At 39.9% G+C, this 20,215-nt stretch overlaps 2 protein-coding genes across 2 annotated transcripts in view; both read left to right on the forward strand.

Moving 5' to 3' along the window:
- The first annotated feature begins 581 nt into the window (after window positions 1-581).
- On the forward strand, window positions 582-10,033 carry LOC139734321 (tubulin alpha-1 chain-like). Its single transcript, XM_071645114.1, has 4 exons — window positions 582-770; window positions 6,955-7,177; window positions 7,829-7,977; window positions 8,486-10,033. The coding sequence occupies exons 1-4, from the start codon at window positions 768-770 to the stop codon at window positions 9,464-9,466; spliced, it is 1,356 nt and encodes a 451-aa protein (XP_071501215.1). The 5' UTR covers window positions 582-767; the 3' UTR covers window positions 9,467-10,033.
- Window positions 10,034-12,832: 2,799 nt separating this feature from the next.
- Window positions 12,833-20,215, forward strand: part of LOC139734340 (tubulin alpha-3 chain-like) — a 44,403-nt gene continuing 37,020 nt past the window's right edge. The window contains exon 1 of the mRNA XM_071645132.1: window positions 12,833-12,958. Within this exon, the coding sequence (XP_071501233.1) occupies window positions 12,956-12,958 (3 nt within the window). The 5' untranslated portion in view covers window positions 12,833-12,955. The remainder of the gene's footprint in view (window positions 12,959-20,215) is intronic.

Below are 20,215 nucleotides of genomic sequence, written 5' to 3' on the forward strand. Positions count from 1 at the left end.
CTCTCTCCCTCTCTCTCTTCTCTCTCTATCACTTACTCACTCTCCTTCTCTCCCTCTTATCATTTCTCATTTTCTTCATCATTTATATCTTTCTCTCACACTCTTTTTCTAATAAATAATTTACTGGTTAATGATTCAGTTAACCTTGTTGGTTTCTTTCTTTCCTTATGTTTAAGCAAGTAATATATCCCCTTCTTATGTTTAACTGTATATTTATCTACTCCTTTCCTGCTGTCTTGCAAAATCTCGTGCTTTACACCTAAATCTTACTGTCACTTCCGCCAACGTGGTCGGTCGGTTTGCAATCAAATTTCCGGCTATATGGTGTCAGCCGTTCCTGTTTCCTTCGTTGTTTGTGTTGTTCTCATTAGAATTACAAACCTCAATTATACAGTTTTTTGTTCTGTTGGCGCAACTTTCCTTTCTTACCAGCTTTACCACGAAAGGCCGTACGCGCTCCTTCCTCGCATCCCCAAATCATATGACAATACAAGCGTGCACGCCGAGTGCGCTGCGCACGTTGCTTGTACCCCGGAAGTTGCAATAAAACCGACGCGATCCACCGATTTTGCTTCACTTATCTTTCACCAAACTTATCGGTCGGGTCGGAAACTTTCCTACCCGTTTGGCCTTCTCTCTTCTTGGTCCGCGCATCGAACTCGGCGCTGAGAAGCAGAAGAATTAACCAGACCAGACGATCATCATCTCACTCTGAGCAATTCCTTGTCTTTTTTCCAGTCGGTGTAACATCATCCTAATCAGTCAACATGGTAAGTGTGTCAGACCGCCAAGCGTAGAAGTACTTAAACTGTCAATCAATCAACCAATTATCAATTGGTTAAAATCAATTAGAATGCACCCAGGGCTGAATTTAAATGAGAGGGGAGGGCAGTGTTTGCAGTGGGCCCTTGTAGACGTTGCTAACTGGTGTCGATTTAGCAAAATATAAGCATAATCATGTCAATCTTTGCAATGATTATTTCGACCATGCATTACTGCAAGGTATGGTTAAGAACCCATCTTATCCAAACACTGAGAAAAGAACATGCTTCCAAGAATATGAGAGTCTTCAATCAAGTAATTTCTTGGTATTCACCAGAATATCTTTATTTAAATAGAGCAACGTGGTCACGGGTAGTCTACAGACACGGCTTTGGTAAAACTTCCGATTGAAAAATGTTTGTCGGGTGTGGTGTTTCCAGTAACTGTTGGTCATCGCAAAATGTATACTGGTTCTTTGCAAGAGATTTCTCTTTCTTACATCGTGCATTATACACCTTTTGTTGTGCTATAATCCGGATGGAACACAGATTTGAGTATATTCCATTCTGTACGTGTGACATTGATCTATTGCTGATCATAGCTTTTCACGTTGGGGGCGTGGTTGTGAATGTAAATGGATATTCACGTTGTCTTTCAGATGAATTGTGCATGTACTTCCGCGTATCAAAATAATGCGGGAATATTAACGATTCAGTAAAAAACAAAAATAAATAAAGAAAAAAAACGTGGAGCTAAGAAAAGTCCAGATAAAAAAACTTTTAAATTCAAAGGCCGCATATCCCCTTTGCAAAAGTCACGAAAAATTGAATGGTTGAAGAATAATGCCTCCCAACATCGAGTATGTAATCTTACTGTAATACACCTCATAGTTTGAAAAAGAAAGAAAGAAAGAAATTGAAAATTAATTCCATGTCACTCACGAACACACTCCTCTTTTGTACCGGGAAAAACGAATAACGTTTTTTTTTTTTTTTTTTCGGAGTCTGAACAAATTCTTGGAAAATCTACAGTACAATCAATTTTCCCCTTCCATTATAAAAGAGTTTCCAGTTTAATAGTTCTGAGGAAGGGTCTAAATTACTTACCTCTAAAATATTCCAGCTTATTAAAGAAATCTATATTTCAGGATTGCAAAAGGGACACACGATCTAAGTACAAGACTAATCAGGTAATGCGGAAAAACGGTGAAAGGGGGGCTTTTTCATCTCTCCCCATCCATTCAGAAAATGAGTAATAAAGACGAATTTATGTGACATAGTAATGCGGAAGGATTGCAAGAAAAAAAAAGTGATAAAAGACCCGACCTATGCTTTGCACTTTATAAAATGATTATGATCATCGAGTGGTGAATTTCCGAATCTTCATAATTTGTAGAAAAGAAAGAAAAGGAAAAGGACACTTTGTGATTGAGGAGACACCACAAGAAAAAAAAAAGAATTAAAAAAAAAATGATCTGAATACATCAGTGCGTGCCTGCGTATGGCTTTCGGATTGTGACGAGTGCATGCAATTGTTACTGATCAAAAAGTCGATTCATTTTACTTTTAGGCCAGACATTATTCGAAAGGAATTATGGGTTAAGTCCTGTGATTCTCAATAAAACGAAAAGATGAGTCTAGAAAGGCTTTGTAGCTTTATGAGAATGACGTGAATATTTGTTTTGTAAGTGTGGTCCTCGAAATAACATTACCTACACAAAATGTTATTTTTCATTAAGCCTTACTATTCTAAGTCTGTAAATGGATTTTTATAATGGCAACAATCAACTCTCTTTGGCCTGTTTTTCTCGTCGAATAATTACATCGATGTGTCCAAATCTTGTTGTATAACGAACTGTATACTAACAGTGACAAATTCCACTGAATTCGTTCAGAGAACAGCTGCATTGCTGTAATAGCACTACACTGACCTTTTTTTTTTCATTCACAGATTGTGATAGCAATGATTTTGAATTAATTCCCATTGTGTTTTTATGACAATGGCTCATTAATCATTCCTTTGTTGATTAAGAATTTAGCAAAATTGTCGCCTCTTTCTTTTTTTCATAGCGTGAGATGATTTCTATCTGGGGCTCAATTTGGGCGTACCACTGATATCGATAACGCATTTGCAAGTTAGTTCGAAATCACGCACAGAAAACAATAATCATTCCCTAAACTGAGTCTCCCCGCGCACGAAGAATGGGAGAGGACGAGCATCGCTGACCTTCCGACCTTCCGGAACCGCCTCATTTTTCGAATCCCAAGGTACCCTGGGATACACCACGTGACCTGCAACTACTGCAACTGCTGCTCCTCGCGTTCGATCGAGCAGGTTCCGTCAACAGGAAATCCTAGTTGAATCTGCAGGATATGATAAAGTCATTGCCACGAGAGTTAGGGGGGCCGGGACACAATGATACTAGGGGATATGCTTGCGGATTAAAGGACGCACAGGTGGCTAGATGATTAATTTGAAAAGGAAGTAGACTTTGATTGCAAAATTTCACTGGAAAGGGTAGTTGATTCTACTGAATAGATGAAACACACTGCATAAACACCCGGGATAGACACCCACATAATGATAAAAGCAGAACAATGACTGGTGTGGTTCAAGAACAGCGATTTATTTTTATTTTTCTTCATCAGATCCGACGTGGCTTCCCGGTCTTTTAAACGCGTTTGATATTTCTAAAAGGAAAAAAAAAAACTTATACTTCCCAGGTATCTTTTGAATACGCATGTTTCTTCCTCCGCGGTTCACATCCTTCAAGTTAAGACTCTTTAACCATAACCCCTTGTGTGCTATGAGTACTGAATTCTCACAGTAAACCCCATAGCATTATAAAAACTGTTCAAAGTTCGTTGCACAGAGAGGGTTAAAACATGACAAGCACACGCCTGACTGTATGCAGTAAAATCATCGCAAGAGGTCACCTACTTCAGTTATGGTTTAATGAGAAAAATACTGATATCCCCTTGTATTTTAGGCCTTACTGCAAAAATGTTATATTATGGTAGGATGTTTTGTGATACAATTAACAGACCTACATATATGCATCAAATGTGATATCTGGAACATTTTTTTAAATCACTGTTCCGAAAGGTAATCAGGACCTTTAACATAATCATCCTGTTGATGTTACATAATGTTTCAAAGAGTTGTATGATATAATTCATTATTACTAGAAAATGAATGAAAACATGAAGAACTATGTCATGAAAAGATACTATCTTGACTAGATGAAGTTTGTCGAATGTATCAATAAACGGCGAGCCATTACTCTTCGCCATACGTCTTTCAAAAAGCTATGCTACATCGTAGACTTACATAGATATCAAAGTCTGATATGTTGTGGAATCTATCTGTGGAACAGGAAAAAAAAAAGAAGCTTCAATTGCGAAGTTATCAACACTCAGAAGTCCGGTACGCTAAACCGCACTACACACTCTCACTCACTACCGTACTATTCAACATTCACCGATCAAACGCCAAGATACTCAAACCAAATTTAAGGAAAACAAATTGTTTGTAATCTGTCAAGTATCATAAAGAATACTAATCGGTAACCCTGAAGCTGCAACATTTGGACTGAACTCTAGCAACTGTCCTTATTTTTGCTCGTTATGTTACGGGGCGAATAGGTTGGATGTGTACCACAGCAAAGCCATATGGCATGTGGTAGGCGACAGAGAAAAGGGGACCTGTCACAAAGTTCGGATAGATATCCAACTCTCCGTAATTAGGCAAATCCCGTCTGGCCCCGTCCCACTGTGTGTGGAGGAAGTGATTCAATGCACCCAATTTAAAAAGAAAGCAAGTTCTTATTCATGCCCCTTGCCTAGACAGTTGCGCCCTACACAACATCTGCCATGAACACCCGCTAGATTATCCTCCGCTTGCTGTCCTGACAAATTTTCGCGTTGCACGAATACATCGAACGTTTGTGCGACGGATTATTATATTCTACCCGTGCCCGGATTATGCCGTTTTTACGCAAAATTTGCCATCGAATTACTTCGTAAGGATACACAGTTCTACTTTGCCAAAACGTCGAGAGGGCGTTGATATTTGATAGTACTTTGGAGGAAACATTTTTTTTTTCTAGTGTGTTTCATCATCATGGAGAAGATAACGAAACTCTACACTCAGCAAACCCCGCAGGTAAAGAGCTCGCGAGCATCAGTTTACACGCTAACAAAACTCTTATGAAATGCGTTTCGGTTTCACATTAAATCATAACGTGATGCTGGGAGTGATGTAGCAATGAGTATTCTGCATCTATGTCGCCTGCCTATCAATTTCATGTATTTGATGTGTGTTCATCCATTTGCACTGCTGTTTGTATACTCAGTATAGCGATAAGGTACAACTGTGCATATTTATTATATTAGTGCGCGCGTTCGTTTTATCTTATCGTGTGTGCGTCTTTTCACATTGTGTGTGTCTTGGTGTCCGTTCTGAAAACTTTGCCGAAAGTTCGTGCGAACTTTTTTGCATCGTTTTGATTGTCTGTCTTTTCATCTTATGTGACTAAGACTTGGATTTTATTATAGGAGGTCTCCAGTCGCTGTAGCCACCCAAGCAATTTGAAATAGCGCCATCATTTGACAGACTTTTCGGTCCAATAATGAGAACGCGTTGCTTTTACCATAAATCGACAAAGTACGCTTTAATGAATCCACTCGTCTCTCACATGCTCCCTTCCTTCAAATAATGCTGATAAATTTAAAGTTTCGACTTTTGCACTTGTAACAGTACACGACTTTATCTCTGACAAGTTTCAGCTATAGACGATGAGAGGACTTGGCGTGATTATGAGTGGGGATAATGCCAACCCCCCCCCCCCCCCCCGCGCTCACCGCTCGAAAAAAAAAGAAAGAAAAGAAAATGTTTTTGCGCTGTTCAACATTGCATAGCCAGAGCAAAATCATGATTGTGGTTTGGCGATTTGCATCAGGATGTACATGCCCGAGACTATCAAGGAAATAACCAAAGTTTAAACATCACAAAGCCTGTATTCCCATCTTTGTCAACGTGTAAAATTTAATGACAATGACGTCAATGATTGCCTTCAGTCAGAATTTCAAGTGCGCCCTCTCTCGAAGGGTAACATGGGTTGGTTGGTCGTGACCGGATGCCACGGGTTTCCTCCTACTCCAGAATGCTGTCTAGTTCACCTCAGTGATTTCATAACTCCATTGCACACAGGATGGTTGGGGTTTTATTTATCTCTCTATACATTGTCCCATTTGCTCGAATGTAGACAATATTTTGTTTTTATGAGCACCCATTAAAGGACAAGATTACCTTCATAGACATATGGGTTGAGTGAATGCAGTAATATTAGTAGAGCACATCAGTGAGAGTTTGAGGAAAATCGGACAATCCGTTCAAAAGTTATGAATTTTTAAAGTTTCTGCTCACTCAAGGCTGGATGAGAAGACTACTATAGCTTGTGATGTCACATGAGTACAACGGTATAAAGAAAGAACAAAGAAAATTCAACATATTCTCACTTTTCTCGCATAACAAAAGAACACTTGACTTTTCTCTTTCAGAAGGCAGGGGGAATAATATTACCCTTAACATATGTCAGTAACAAGTCTTAGAAATGTGCACTTAATTCAAAAAGTAAAGTTTTGTGAAATTCTCTTTTTATTTTCTTTATATGGTTGTACGCATATGACATCATACACTATAGTAGTCTTCTCATCCAGCAGTGACTACGCAGATACTTTAAAAATTCATAACTTTTGAACGGATTGTCCGATTTTCCCCAAACTTTCACTGATGTGTTCTACTAATATTGCTGCATTCACTCAATCCACATGTATATGAAGGTGGACTTGTCCTTTAAGGATTTCGAATGTGCCTTTTAAAGACAAGTCCCGTGGAGATATTGAAGGTCCCCTGGAATGTGATGAAGAAAGCATGTCACCATTTTCTTCTTTTTGATGTTGAAGAAAATTAGTCAAATTGAAGGTAAAAATGTTTGCTAGTGAACTGAACAAATCTTAACAATGCATGAAGAACTTGCGCCTCTCTCTAAGTCAAAAGGATAATAATGCTACATATCAGAGTAAACAGTTCTGAGTCGAACGTTGAGTTTGCTTTTTCTTTAAATGTTACGAGACTCACTGTCCGCCATCCGATTAATATCCTCCTTTTCATCCTTTGTTACCATGACAGCGCGAATGCATCTCCATCCACGTGGGCCAAGCCGGTGTCCAGATGGGCAACTCGTGCTGGGAGCTGTACTGCCTCGAGCACGGCATCCAGCCCGATGGCATGATGCCGAGTGACTCCACGCCGGGCGCCGAGAACGACGCCTTCAACACCTTCTTCAGCGAGACCGGCTCGGGCAAGCACGTGCCCCGCGCCGTATTCGTCGACCTCGAACCCTCCGTCGTCGGTGAGTCGTATGGAAAAGCACACACACACACACACACACACACACACACTCATTTAAAAAAACCGCATATAAATGGACAAGTGGTTATACACAACTCTGGAACTTTAGGAATATTTCTAGTCAAATTGCTAGTTATGGTAATCGAATAGAAGAACGGCATAACAGGACGCTGGTACATTGTAAGTTAGGGACATATACATCTACTTTCTAAATGTATTTTACTGTCATTACATTAGATTCATGGCTTACTGTAGTAGCTGAGGTCATTTTTGTAGGCTTATTGTTGTTGGTTTTAATCTTTTGATGTCCTCATTTTTAAAAAGTATGTTGCTGTCAAGGCATAAAAAGATAGTATTCATTTATAAAGATATGAGGCTGTCAAATTTGGTAGAAAGATCAATACATCCCAATGAGTTAAATGCATACGAAGGTTAAACCTTTTTGCTGGTGCCCTTTATTTCTTATGTAACTAGCTATGTTTTGGTGGGTTGTTTTTGTTTTTTTCAAATAAGAGGTTCATTGATTATGTCCATACGATCTATGTTCCCTGTGATCAGGATAAACGGAATTGATGTACCATAATGTATCGGAATGGTATGATATTAAATGGATGCACTCTCTCTTTCTCGCATGGTTGAATTACGTGATTAGATGAGGTCCGTACCGGAACCTACCGCCAACTATTTCACCCTGAGCAGCTGATCACTGGCAAGGAGGATGCCGCCAACAACTACGCCCGTGGTCACTACACCGTGGGACGTGAGCACATCGACACCGTCATGGACAGAATCAGGAGACTGGTGAGTTGATACACGACTTTCTTCTTAATCTCTTCCTCCTCCTCCTCCTCCTCCTCCTCCTCCTCCTCCTCCTCCTCTCCTCGTCCTCCTCCATGCCTTCAAGCTCTATAATTCCAACATCTTTACCTGCAGTATGATTTCGATTTCCGGAATTTCCAGAAATTCTATATGACCGGGTTTTTGCTTTGTATACGCTTGCTTCTTAGTTGGTCAATATGCTAGCCTGTTACTGTTTTTCGCATTGTGTATCATGTCTCCTTCCTCTGAGTGTTAAGTTATTGTCAACTTTAATGTTACCTTAGCTGTCCATGAGTCATAAGAACTTTGCTAACGGGTCTGATGAACAGCCGCATTTTCCGAAGCATTATAGATGACGGGAAATGATCAGATATATATGGAAGAATAGTGCTCAATATTGCTCAAATTGATGAACAAAAGTTATTGGTTACCGAGTATGTAAGCCGTAGCAGTGCAATGACATGTTATTTGACTTGCTTCTGCTCCCCAGGCTGATGCCTGCAGCGGTCTTCAGGGATTCCTCATCTTCCACAGCTTTGGAGGCGGAACCGGGTCAGGGCTAAACGCTCTCCTCATGGAGCGTCTCTCTGTCGACTTCGGCAAAAAGTCCAAGCTCGAGTTCGCCATCTACCCTGCCCCTCAGGTCTCCACAGCTGTTGTCGAGCCATACAACTCCATCCTGACTACTCACACAACTCTTGAGCACTCAGACTGTGCCTTCATGGTCGACAACGAGGCCATCTACGACATCTGCCGTCGCAACCTCGACATCGAGCGCCCCAGCTACACCAATCTGAACCGTCTCATCGGCCAGATTGTGTCCTCCATCACCGCCTCTCTGAGATTCGATGGTGCCCTGAACGTCGACCTGACGGAGTTCCAGACCAACTTGGTGCCCTACCCACGTATCCACTTTCCGTTAGTCACCTACTCGCCCGTCATCTCCGCCGAGAAGGCCTACCACGAGCAGCTAAGCGTACAGGAAATCACCACTGCATGCTTCGAACCAAACAACCAGATGGTGAAGTGCGATCCTCGTCACGGCAAGTACATGGCCTGCTGTCTCCTGTACCGTGGTGACGTCGTCCCCAAGGATGTCAACGCCGCCATCGCTACCATCAAGACCAAGCGCACCATTCAGTTCGTCGACTGGTGCCCAACTGGTTTCAAGGTCGGCATCAACTACCAGCCACCAACCGTCGTACCCGACGGCGATCTGGCCAAGGTCCAGCGTGCCGTGTGCATGCTGAGCAACACCACGGCCATCGCCGAGGCTTGGGCTCGCCTCAACCACAAGTTCGATCTGATGTACGCCAAGCGTGCCTTCGTCCACTGGTACGTGGGTGAGGGTATGGAGGAGGGAGAGTTTGCCGAGGCCAGGGAAGATCTGGCTGCCCTCGAGAAGGACTACGAGGAGGTTGGAATCGACTCCATGGATGGCGGAGAGGAAGACGATGACACGGACTATTAGACCAAGCGTGACAATCTCCCCGGGGGAACGCACGAAGTCTTCCTGCACCATTCGTTGAACAAACAACGCTGCACGTTTGAAACCACCACCTGCACTGAATTAATTAACCATACTGCACCAAAGTCATTACATCATTCTTCGTCACATATGCATGTTTGTTTGTGCCTCCTCAGTCGTTTTCAGATCATCTAATTGGTTATTTGTTTGTTTGTTTTCACGTTTTTAGATGTTCTTAAGTGTTCAGTAGATCATGAAGAAACAAAAAAAGAAAGAAGAAGAAATGCTATGTAATTCTTGCCAATGTCTTTCTACGAGTAACCTAGAGGTCCCACATTTGGCGCAGTCTGCTACGACTTCCCGCTCAGTTTGTGAGGACTCCCTCTACGTTCCGTAAGATCGCATTTTGAAAATTATGCAATAACGTAATGATGATTATTCCGTGTAAACACGGTGACCATGCAATTATTATGATTTGTATTATGTTGAAATATTGTGCAAGTGTTGACTCTACGTATGTTTCGTGATGTCCTGTTATGGGCAAAAGTCAATAAAATATTGTGAAAGACACTGGTGCCGTGTGATTTACCTTCGCTGATCCTTGAAAATAATGAGAAAACATTACTTTAATGACGCATACAGTATTAACGTACTGACGTACGCAGACACAGACACAAACACACACACACACAAAAAAAAACTTCACACTCATAAACATATATCTACATATTTACGCGTATATATAAGTACATATGATATACTCATAATTGTGCATGTATGAATGCATGTATGCATAATTATTAGGCATATGTGTATATATAATTTTGTATATATATCATATATATAACATAATAAAGAATTGGATACTATGGGTCTCTTGTTTATATATATATACATATATACATATATATATATATATATATATATATATATATATATATATATATATATATATATATATATATAAGGCTTAGTAACATCTTCAATCTACTAAGTTTCTCAAGCGATACAGACTTAGATTCCAAAATTAGGATTATTATCATTATCATGAATCACAGATAAATGCTGATAAATATGTAGGGCCTACAGCTTGGCAATATGCAAATTTGTAATGCATGTTCCAAGTTATATTGAGAGGTAAATATATATTGCATAATAGAGATGGATAGATAGATAGATAGATAGATAGATAGGTAGGTAGATAGAAAGATAGATTGATAAATAGATAGATAGATAGATAAATAGATAGATAGATAGATAGATAGATAGATAGATAGATAGATAGATAGTAGATAGATAGATAGATAGATGGATAGATAGACATAGATAAATGGATAGATAGACAGATAGAGATACACACATACGCATATATATATATATATATATATATAGATATATATATATATAAGACTACAATTGAAATAGAGATATAAGAAAGAAGCAAGAGAAGAAAAAATATAAATGCATATAAAATGTATTAATTGAATAGTGCATGACGTCATTTCCAAAGAGAGAAAAAGAAAGAAAGAGAGAGAATACGGGAAGAGAGACAGAAAAAGAAAGTGAAATGAGAACGAAAGTAAGAAAGGAGCCGCGAAGTGAGAGACAAATTAGAACTTACTGTTTTTCTGTGCTCAATGTGAAGACAAGGAGTATGGCAGAGTACTGGGGTGTCTCATGCCTGTAAGCCGTTGAAAACGGACGGGGGCTGGGTAAATTCAGGGAGGCACCTCCCTGGTAGATTATGTTTTACCAAGGGCGTGCCTAATACCTCCGTGGTTTTGCATAGAAGGGACTGAATATCTACGATGATTATCAGATGATATGAGGCATTCAAATACGTAGCAGATTGATGATAAATATTTGTTTACACCCGTAGCAAAGCAAAATAACGTGGGGAGGGGTTACAATTCGATGAACTGCAATTTGAAAAGGTTGGTCTTTTCTAGAGCGTCATATTACCTCGTCTAGCTGGCCAAGGTTAAGTGTCAAATTATATTTTAGTGCAAAATTTCTTGGCAGACACCCTACCCTAAACAAGCATTTGGAAGTAAAATAATGCATACCAGCCACCTCTGTAATCTACAAACGACTGACAAATGTAAGGGAGGGTTGTAAGTGAGATCAGCTGCTGCTCTCAGAGTACTGACCCCGACTATCATCTACCAGCTCAGGTGATGACGCATTAATTATGAATCATTATAGGTTTGTCGACGAGCGCACGACCGATTAACGACATCGCCACGGCTGGTTACGGCAATGGTGGGTCGTCAACACCGGCTGGTCATCTCAGACTAATTCCATTCAGTTATAAGAGCTATCCCTGTTTGTTAGGCTAGAGATGCCTGTCCTCTGATCTCATTTGTGTTGGTGAGATCAGGGAGATGGAAGAGAAACATGCCGCGCTCAGCAATACCTTCGAGTTGAATCAGGTCTGACTGGTCGCAGTGTTACTGAACGTGGTTGATGCATTACTCATGCGAGGTGGGATCCCCATTCCCAAGAGCGCCCCCTTTGACTATATACTGACAGCAGCAAACCACTCGGTACTCGATGGGTGTTTTCCGACGGCGTTTTCATTGGAGCCAATCAGAAATAGCCGAGCACATCGTGGATAACATTAGTCTTTGAAAATAAGCACAATATCACCCGTCATGCAGAAATGCAATACTGACGAAGCTGCAGACACATGGGAAGCATTGACCGTTCATGTGCGTTTTCCAACAAATTTCTTTGTTTTGAATCAGATTTATCATTTTTCAACCAGATCTTTCAATCATTCTAACTTCGTACGACCGTACCTAAATAAACGATTATCAGAACTGCCACCATAGAGTATCGATTACAGCAACACAGTGTAATGCGAGTATGTGATCACTCTGCACTTTTTCGGGGTTATCCAAGAGAAATTAAGAGAAGAAGAGGGAAACAAGATTACCTGAATGTGGAGATAGAGCCGCGATAGACGATTAGATGTAGATATCGAGATTATAATCATACGAGAGATAATTATACATAACTAGACGGACATTGATATCGATTGCTATCGACCGCATCACGCAATTTGCCTTTGAATGCATTTTGATATCTGCAGGGAATGGCGGAAATAGGGTCTGAGTATGGAGACTATGCTTCCTTCCAATCCTGATAGGACGGCACTCCTCACGGAACAGCAGATATAAAAGTCTTCGCAGCTGCGACTCCCGATTCATTTACCTCTGCGAAGTCCGTTGCCGTTCTTTACCGCAGCCACGGAACAAGGAGAGAGAGAGGGAGAGAGAGAGAAAGGAAGAGAAGAGAGACAGAAACATATCCACAGGCACCAATATCATAATTTTTACTCTACTGGATCGAGCTGGGATTTTTTTTTTTCTATCTCTCGGGCCAAAATTGAATCACTGAATCACGGCATCCTGAGACAAATTTGCATCGATCGTCAGTCTACCGATTTCTTCTTCCTTCTCAGCGAATTGATTCCGAAATAGTAACACAATGGTGAGTAGATTCGTGCATTATTTTTGTTCTACTGGATTTCCCCCCGTTGTTGCCATTATTGTATTTGTCGCTTTGTGAGTTCTGAAGTGAGGTGCATGTGCAGTGATCATTCATCCAATATTGACTTTAAGACGCTTCAGTAAAAGTGAACACTCATTCATGAAAATTTGATACACGATTGTGTATTTCTCAGCCGTTACCATCCTTCGTTTAAGTAGGAATTCAGGCTTTGGAATCGTTGTTGTTGTTGTTGTTGTTGTTGTTGTTGTTGTTGTTGTTGTTGTTGTTGTTGTTGTTTTGTCAAAAAACACATTCCTCTTTCTGATCAATAAGATTGGTGAAATTGCGTCTTCATTATTATCTACATTGATTGTGATTGTCTATTGCCTGCGGCTTTATACATATTATATTAGAGTTTTCGAGACTTTTGGAGTGGGTAGTTTTGAGATCGCATGTTGGTCTTCTTTTCCTCAAAGACGTCATCAATTTCGTAGAGGTTTGCTTTATGTTTGTGTAATGACCTAACGATAAATTGTATTATAAGGAGAGTATGAATACGAAGAATAGATTAAAGCTTCCATTGTGGTATCAGGTTACTATGGCTTTTGTAGCTGTATAAGTTAATATTGATTAAGAAATCGATGAATATGATCATCAGGTATTGGGTGAATTCAGTATGTTCTGCACATATGACAAACAGCCTAAAACACAGACAGAAACTACAAAATAATTTTCATTGTTAACGCGTTAGAATAAACAAAATGCAACACTAACTTGAATCGTATTCTTCCATGAACCACAAGTACTGTTTGTATGTCTTTTGCAGACTTGGTAAGTCCCTCGGAGCATGAATCCGACGCCATAAATGTATCAAATTACGACGCTTATTTGCATGTTTCTTCCTTGTTTGGATAGGGAAGAAGGAAATTGGAAAAGAAATTTCTATCATTTCACCGGAATTTCTGAGAGGTTATAGGGGAAATTAGTTAAGGGAAGAGCTAGCTTGAAAATTCTCAGGAAACATATTCAGTCAAAGAAGAAATAGTCTTTGATTTAATGTTTATCCAGACTCGACTAAAATGTCTATAGTTTGATTTAATCATTACGTTTAAGCTCCAAATGTCAAGAATCTTTCCTCTGCCACTTTTCGTTATGACTTAAACATTTCAGGGATCTCACTTTTGGGGGTTATTGGGACTACTTAAATTCCTTCATCAAGAGAATTCTTTATCCATAGGGGGAACATGATGTGCAGATTCAGGGAATATTGGCAGCTTTACAATCATGAGTTGAATGACTCCACGCCGCCCAGTCTAAATCCTTCTGTGACGTATTTTTGGCGGACCAATATTTCCTAATGACTGCTCAAGAGTTGTTTACTCATATAGATTCAAATGTATCAAGAACATCACTCAACGTAGACACATCGTTTAGATATTCAGGAGAACGTTATGCTTGAGCGAAAGGAAAGAACGTTGAAGAATCCACGCGTCGAATGCGAACGCTGCATGGTCGACGATGTTTATGGAAGGATTAAATATGTCAATGTTTACATTGGTGTATAATTTGTTGATTGTCTGGATCGCACCTTGGTGTCAGGTGTTTGTAAACCCCCTGACTCACCTGGAGGTGAGGTTGCGATTTTCTTCGCGATAGTGCGTCTCTTTAATACCGGTCTTCCACTGGCGAGACAGGGCCACCATAATAGTGTGTAATGTCCTAAGTGACCCGCTTGAGGACGCGTCCGACCCCCACGTCGTGTTCCACACTGTGACATCACAATGATAATGCTAGATACAGGACACGTCGGTCACATGTCTATCGGATTCGCCGAACGTCTTTAATCGTTATGTTATACGATATTATGAATACCTGAATAAATGCATTATCAGAACTTTGTCCAATGTCATAAATTATAGAAAGGTCAAACTCGTTAACGTTTTACACGTACTTTTGTTCGCTTTTATTATGTTTCCATCAAAATAAAAAGATTGAAGGGTGGGGTTAGAACCTGTATAGCTCGCAAGAAAAGACTCGCTTAACCCGTGCTATGCCAGGAACTTTCGGCTGTGTAAACAACTGTATGGGGTTTTCTGCCCCAACCGGCATCAAAGCACACAAAGGGTTAAAAAAAAGATCCTTTCTCTTTCCTCCAGTTGACTTTAATACAGAGGGTATAAACCCTTTCCAACGGAACAGAGAACTCTTCCCTGGAGTCTATTGATAGGTCAGGATTAAGAAGAAGTCATGAAATTTCCAGGCGTCTTCAAGAAAAAAAAAAGTAATATCTATCACAATCATATAGAAGCAAATGTCATGACGACTTCACATCCCTTCACATCCCTTTCCATCGACTTAGATATTGATGCTTTTTTGAGTCTACAAAACTCCTTTGCAAATAACCGGACAAGAACTAGAAGCAGGTAAACCCAATCAACTGGTTATTCCACAATCCAACGCTCAATCTCATCTATTCTCATATTTTCCCCAAAGGGCAAGAGAGTGGGTATATTATTCTCTATTTAATAAAGAGCTTACATCAATAATAAGCACAAATGCCTTCAAAACAGCTCCACAAAAGCACTTGCATTTGGACTTAGCGGCACCCCATTCACAGTCACGTTCTGAGTGATGCTCAACCTGAGCTTTTCAGAGTAACAGATCCAGATCCAGATCCAGATCCAGATCCAGATCCAGATCCCTTGTCTCGAGCATCTCGTAGGGTTGCATAAATATCTTCTGTAAAGTTCGTCTCTCCCTCTGCGCCCCCTTTCTCTCTCTCTCTCCCTCTCTCTCTCTCTCTCTCTCTCTCTCTCTCTCTCTCTCTCTCTCGTAAAGAATCAAGAGCATATCCATCGTACCTGAGTTACTGTAGAGTTGTAATGATTGCTGATGATGACTGTTTTTGTAAGAGAGAAACTGTCTCTACATCATTGAATAAAAACGTTTGATATCACGGACAAACTCGTGTGACAATGAGAATTTCAAAAAAAATGCTGATATGTGGCCGTCGAATCAATACAGCAAAAGGAACGGTAGACTTACAGCCATTAGCTTACACACTATACGGCCTCCAAAAGGTGGCTGACCAATGCCACGTGATCATGGGCTCTCCTTGTATTTAATCTTCACGATTTATTCCCACGAAAAACGTCCCTCTTTGGCTTTCAAATCTTCTCAAAACAAAGATTGCCCTATATATGACCATGATATGGGCGAGATAATGTACGAAGGATATTGCGCGATAGTACACAACTAATCCTTCCTGTGAGAAAAATTCAGTTGGTCCTACGATAGATACAATTAACGATACTCCGTATATGATACATGCTAGTGTTGAAGAACACACGGAGGTGATACGTATGTGACGTCACACTACATCTCAAGGTAGTCATCATCGCGAGGTACCCACAGAACGTCGAGTTCACACTATTAGTGTCTAAGATCACGAAGATGGGAAAACATTATTGAATGTTATTTTCAAATCATCTTCCTCATATTCTGTATGTGCATTCAATGCTTGTGTGTGTGTGTGTGTGTGTGTGTATGTGTTTTAACTCTAATATAATGTACCGATCGGAGTCAATTAACCTGAGCGCCATTAAAAAAGTGTCTTTATAATGTACAATTCTGATACACAAAGGGCGTCGCCAACAAAATCAATGATATATCTGTGTAGTGATAGTCGACGTAAACTGTTTGTATTATAGCACAGGATATTATATAGTGGCTCTTATCGTCTTAGTTCCTGCAAATATCCCAGGAAACTCGATATCTATTTCAAAAGAGTCTGTGGCTGAAACAATGACTTTCTACATAATTGTTCTATCTCCTGATTGGTGGAGAGACTCTGCCACGCGGTGTGTGAGTGCAAATGCTATTTTAAAAATTTTCCTAATGTAGATTAATCATGTCAATTGCTGTAACTGAAGTCGATGAATTCTAAGCTAAGGATTAGCCAGTGTTCGCGCAAATTTCTGAGCAAATATGGTAAGAGATTTACATGAAGAGTCATTCACTTTCAAGACACATAAATTGCTTCCGATGGTCACCTAAAAAGTCCTCTTGGTCACATAACTGAAGCGTCACTTCCGTGTAAGTTTCCATTCGTTGTGTGAGTAAAACTACATGCAGATACGTTACTTTCCTTTAATTTCTGTACCAAGATCCATACATCTTTTCTTTCCACTGAAATTATACAAAATAGAATATCCCTGAATATACAACGATATAATAGAGTATCCTTGCTACAGCCTTCGCGTTTAGTCAGAAGGGAAACATCGTGGACAGTCATTCTGAGAAAGCGACATTTTAACCACAAAAACGAATGGGATGAGAAGAAATCAATTGAGTTTGATTCATAATTCATCAACATTCAATATTTGTTGTGACTTAAATTGCTGTGAATACCTATTCCTTTTCTTTCAATTACTAAAGACTTGGGGGGGAGGATTCGTTTCACATATGTCACATCACACTGCCACAGCAGCTACTATGTACTGCATGCACACGGTGGGTGTCTTCATACGATATCATTTTACAGTCTGAACCAGCGCTTATTGGCATTCAAAAGCAAAAATAGAATCGGCGCGGATTGTGACCTCCAGGTGTATACCGCTGCCAACGTGTTGTGCACAAAGTCAGGATCATGTTGACTGTTTGGTCGAGAAAGGTTTAAACAGAGAGGAGGGAAGGGGGGGGGGGGAGCTCAATACTTGAGACGTCGAGAGTAGGTGGATCGTGCAGCAATACACATTCGTTATGACAGCATACCGACAGTTAGCTATAATATCATTTTATCATTGGCGTTTAGTTACCCGCAGAAGAGGTCCTAAAGCACGTAGACACTTTAATGGTCATACCAATAACAATATCTTTAGCATCCCCCTTTTGTATTTCATGTATGTTTGTCTATATGTGTCTGTGTGTAATATCCGCCATGACATTTCCGTGCCGTGTTCCATGCGTCGGCCGAGTTTCGTTGTTATTGCAACGCACACTATGTCTCGATAAATTGGCTATGGTTCATCTTGTTATAGAACTAAGCATTTAGATTATGATTACTTTCAGTGACCCGTAAACACGTCAGTACCACGAGCCATATTATTCAACACGCCGTGATGGCTGCCTATGTGCGAAATAGAAAAATATGAAAAGGAGTTGATCGCGGGCGGTGCTGCATGTCATTTTGTAAAAGATTTCGTAGACAGACCAATATAAGATAGATGTTTACACCATCTTCGATTAAGTCTTTCAACTTTATTACTAGATAGACAGACACGTGCAACCCACTCATAAAAATAGGTATATAGGCCTATACCTCCCCGGCTAATCTCTGGCTTGTAGAACCTGTACTCTGTACGGAGTAGAGTACTTGGCATCATACACTTGCTTGCAAACATTTCGAACAAAATCAAAACTTGCCTAGTTTGTTCGGTTTGATTTTATTCTGGTATTTCATTTTTTTTTTTCAGGTTACAGTAACAAATAGGGTACAAATTATGAAGGAAAAAGTAAGATATACAAATGAATATGGAATTGCCAATCCCGTAACAATACTTCATAACATATAAGAATGTAGAGACATTTCATACTATATAATCATACGTAAATAAGGAAGAAAACGATACAGGAGACTGCCATCATAAGCAGAGCTTCGTCGGCTTTCGAGAACAAGCTCTTATTCTATATATACCTTGAAAGACAAAGGAGAAATACGTAGCTTCAGTTAACCGGGTAAGTTGTTCCAGACGTTTTCCTTCTCCATTTAATAGTCCTTTGTAACAATGATTACATTCCTTTGTATCAGGCGCTCACCTCGTTCATCGCAGAGTGTTTTTGCTGGCGTGATACCACATCTGTTATAGTTATTGACATTTTATTTGTTCGCAAGTGTATGCAAAGGCTGAACAGCCGATGGAGGGCGTATGTGAATACAGGCATATAAAAAAAGGGAAATTAATCATAATTTCTTGGTATCAAAGAGTGTTTCAAGATTAAAGGCACCCTCAACATGGGGTTCTCAGAAAGAATGGTGTTGTCTCACAACAGTTGAACCCAGCAAGTCGGGATGTCATTCTGCTGCAGAAGGATCATTATGCACTCATTTAAATTGGCAACTCTGAAATCTAATGCGTGAATCCAATAATTTTTCTTTTGCTGGCGTGATACAATCTGTTGTAGTTATTGACATTTTATTTGTTCACATGTGTTTGCAATGGCAGAACAGCCGATGGAGGGCGTATGTGAATACAGGGGAAATATTCACACACAAAAAAAAAGAATTGGGAAAAATAATCATAATTTCTTGGCAGCAAAGAGTGTTTCAAGATTAAAGGCAACCTCAACATGGGGTTCTCAGAAAGAATGGTGTTGTCTCACGACAGTTGAACCCAGCAAGTCGGAATATCATTCTGCTGCAGAAGGATCATTATGCACTCATTTAAATTGGCAACTCTGAAATCTAATGCGTGAATCCAATAATGTTTTTGCTGGCGTGATACCATCTGTTGTAGTTATTGACATTTTATTTGTTCACACGGTCGTGTTTGCAATGGCAGAACAGCCAATGGAGGGCGTATGTGAATAGGGGCAATATTGGAAAAAAATGGGAAAAATAATCATAATTTCTTGGCAGTAAAGAGTGTTTCAACATGGGGTTCTCAGAAAGAATGGTGTTGTCTCACAACAGTTGAACCCAGCAAGTCGGAATGTCATTCTGCTGCAGAAAGATCATTATACACTCATTTAAATTGGCAACTCTAAAATCTATTGCGTACATCCTATATTGGAGAAAGACCAGATAGGACCAAATAAATCCATCAAGTCTGCATGAAATCAAAAGAAAAAATTGCCAATGTGAGAGAACAGGATGTACTGTATAGCCTTTTGAAATATGTTGCCATTTTAAGGATCAGTCACAATTTTGCAACTGCACTAAATAATTGACTGTTTGTGACCAAGAATGGGCTCAATATTAAACAGAATGGTGGTTTTTTTTTCTTCCTCGCGCAAAACTTAGAATAGATAGTAGTAAATAGGCCTATATGTATATACTTTGTGCAAAAACAAACAAACAACAACCAAGGTGCTTATTATGATTGTTGTGATCATGTGACATTTGAGGTTATGCCAAAGCAAACATTTGAAACAAATTGCTCGCGCAATAAGATATTGCGATTGGATATCAGATATATAGGCAGATAGGCGACACGTGCTGAACCCACGCGATGTATAAGTGAAACAATGCGATGTTCT

The sequence above is a fragment of the Diadema antillarum genome, unplaced genomic scaffold (assembly GCF_040938485.1).
Source record: "Diadema antillarum isolate AM-2024a unplaced genomic scaffold, OU_Dant_1.0 seq00000523_RagTag, whole genome shotgun sequence".
Taxonomy (NCBI): domain Eukaryota; kingdom Metazoa; phylum Echinodermata; class Echinoidea; order Diadematoida; family Diadematidae; genus Diadema; species Diadema antillarum.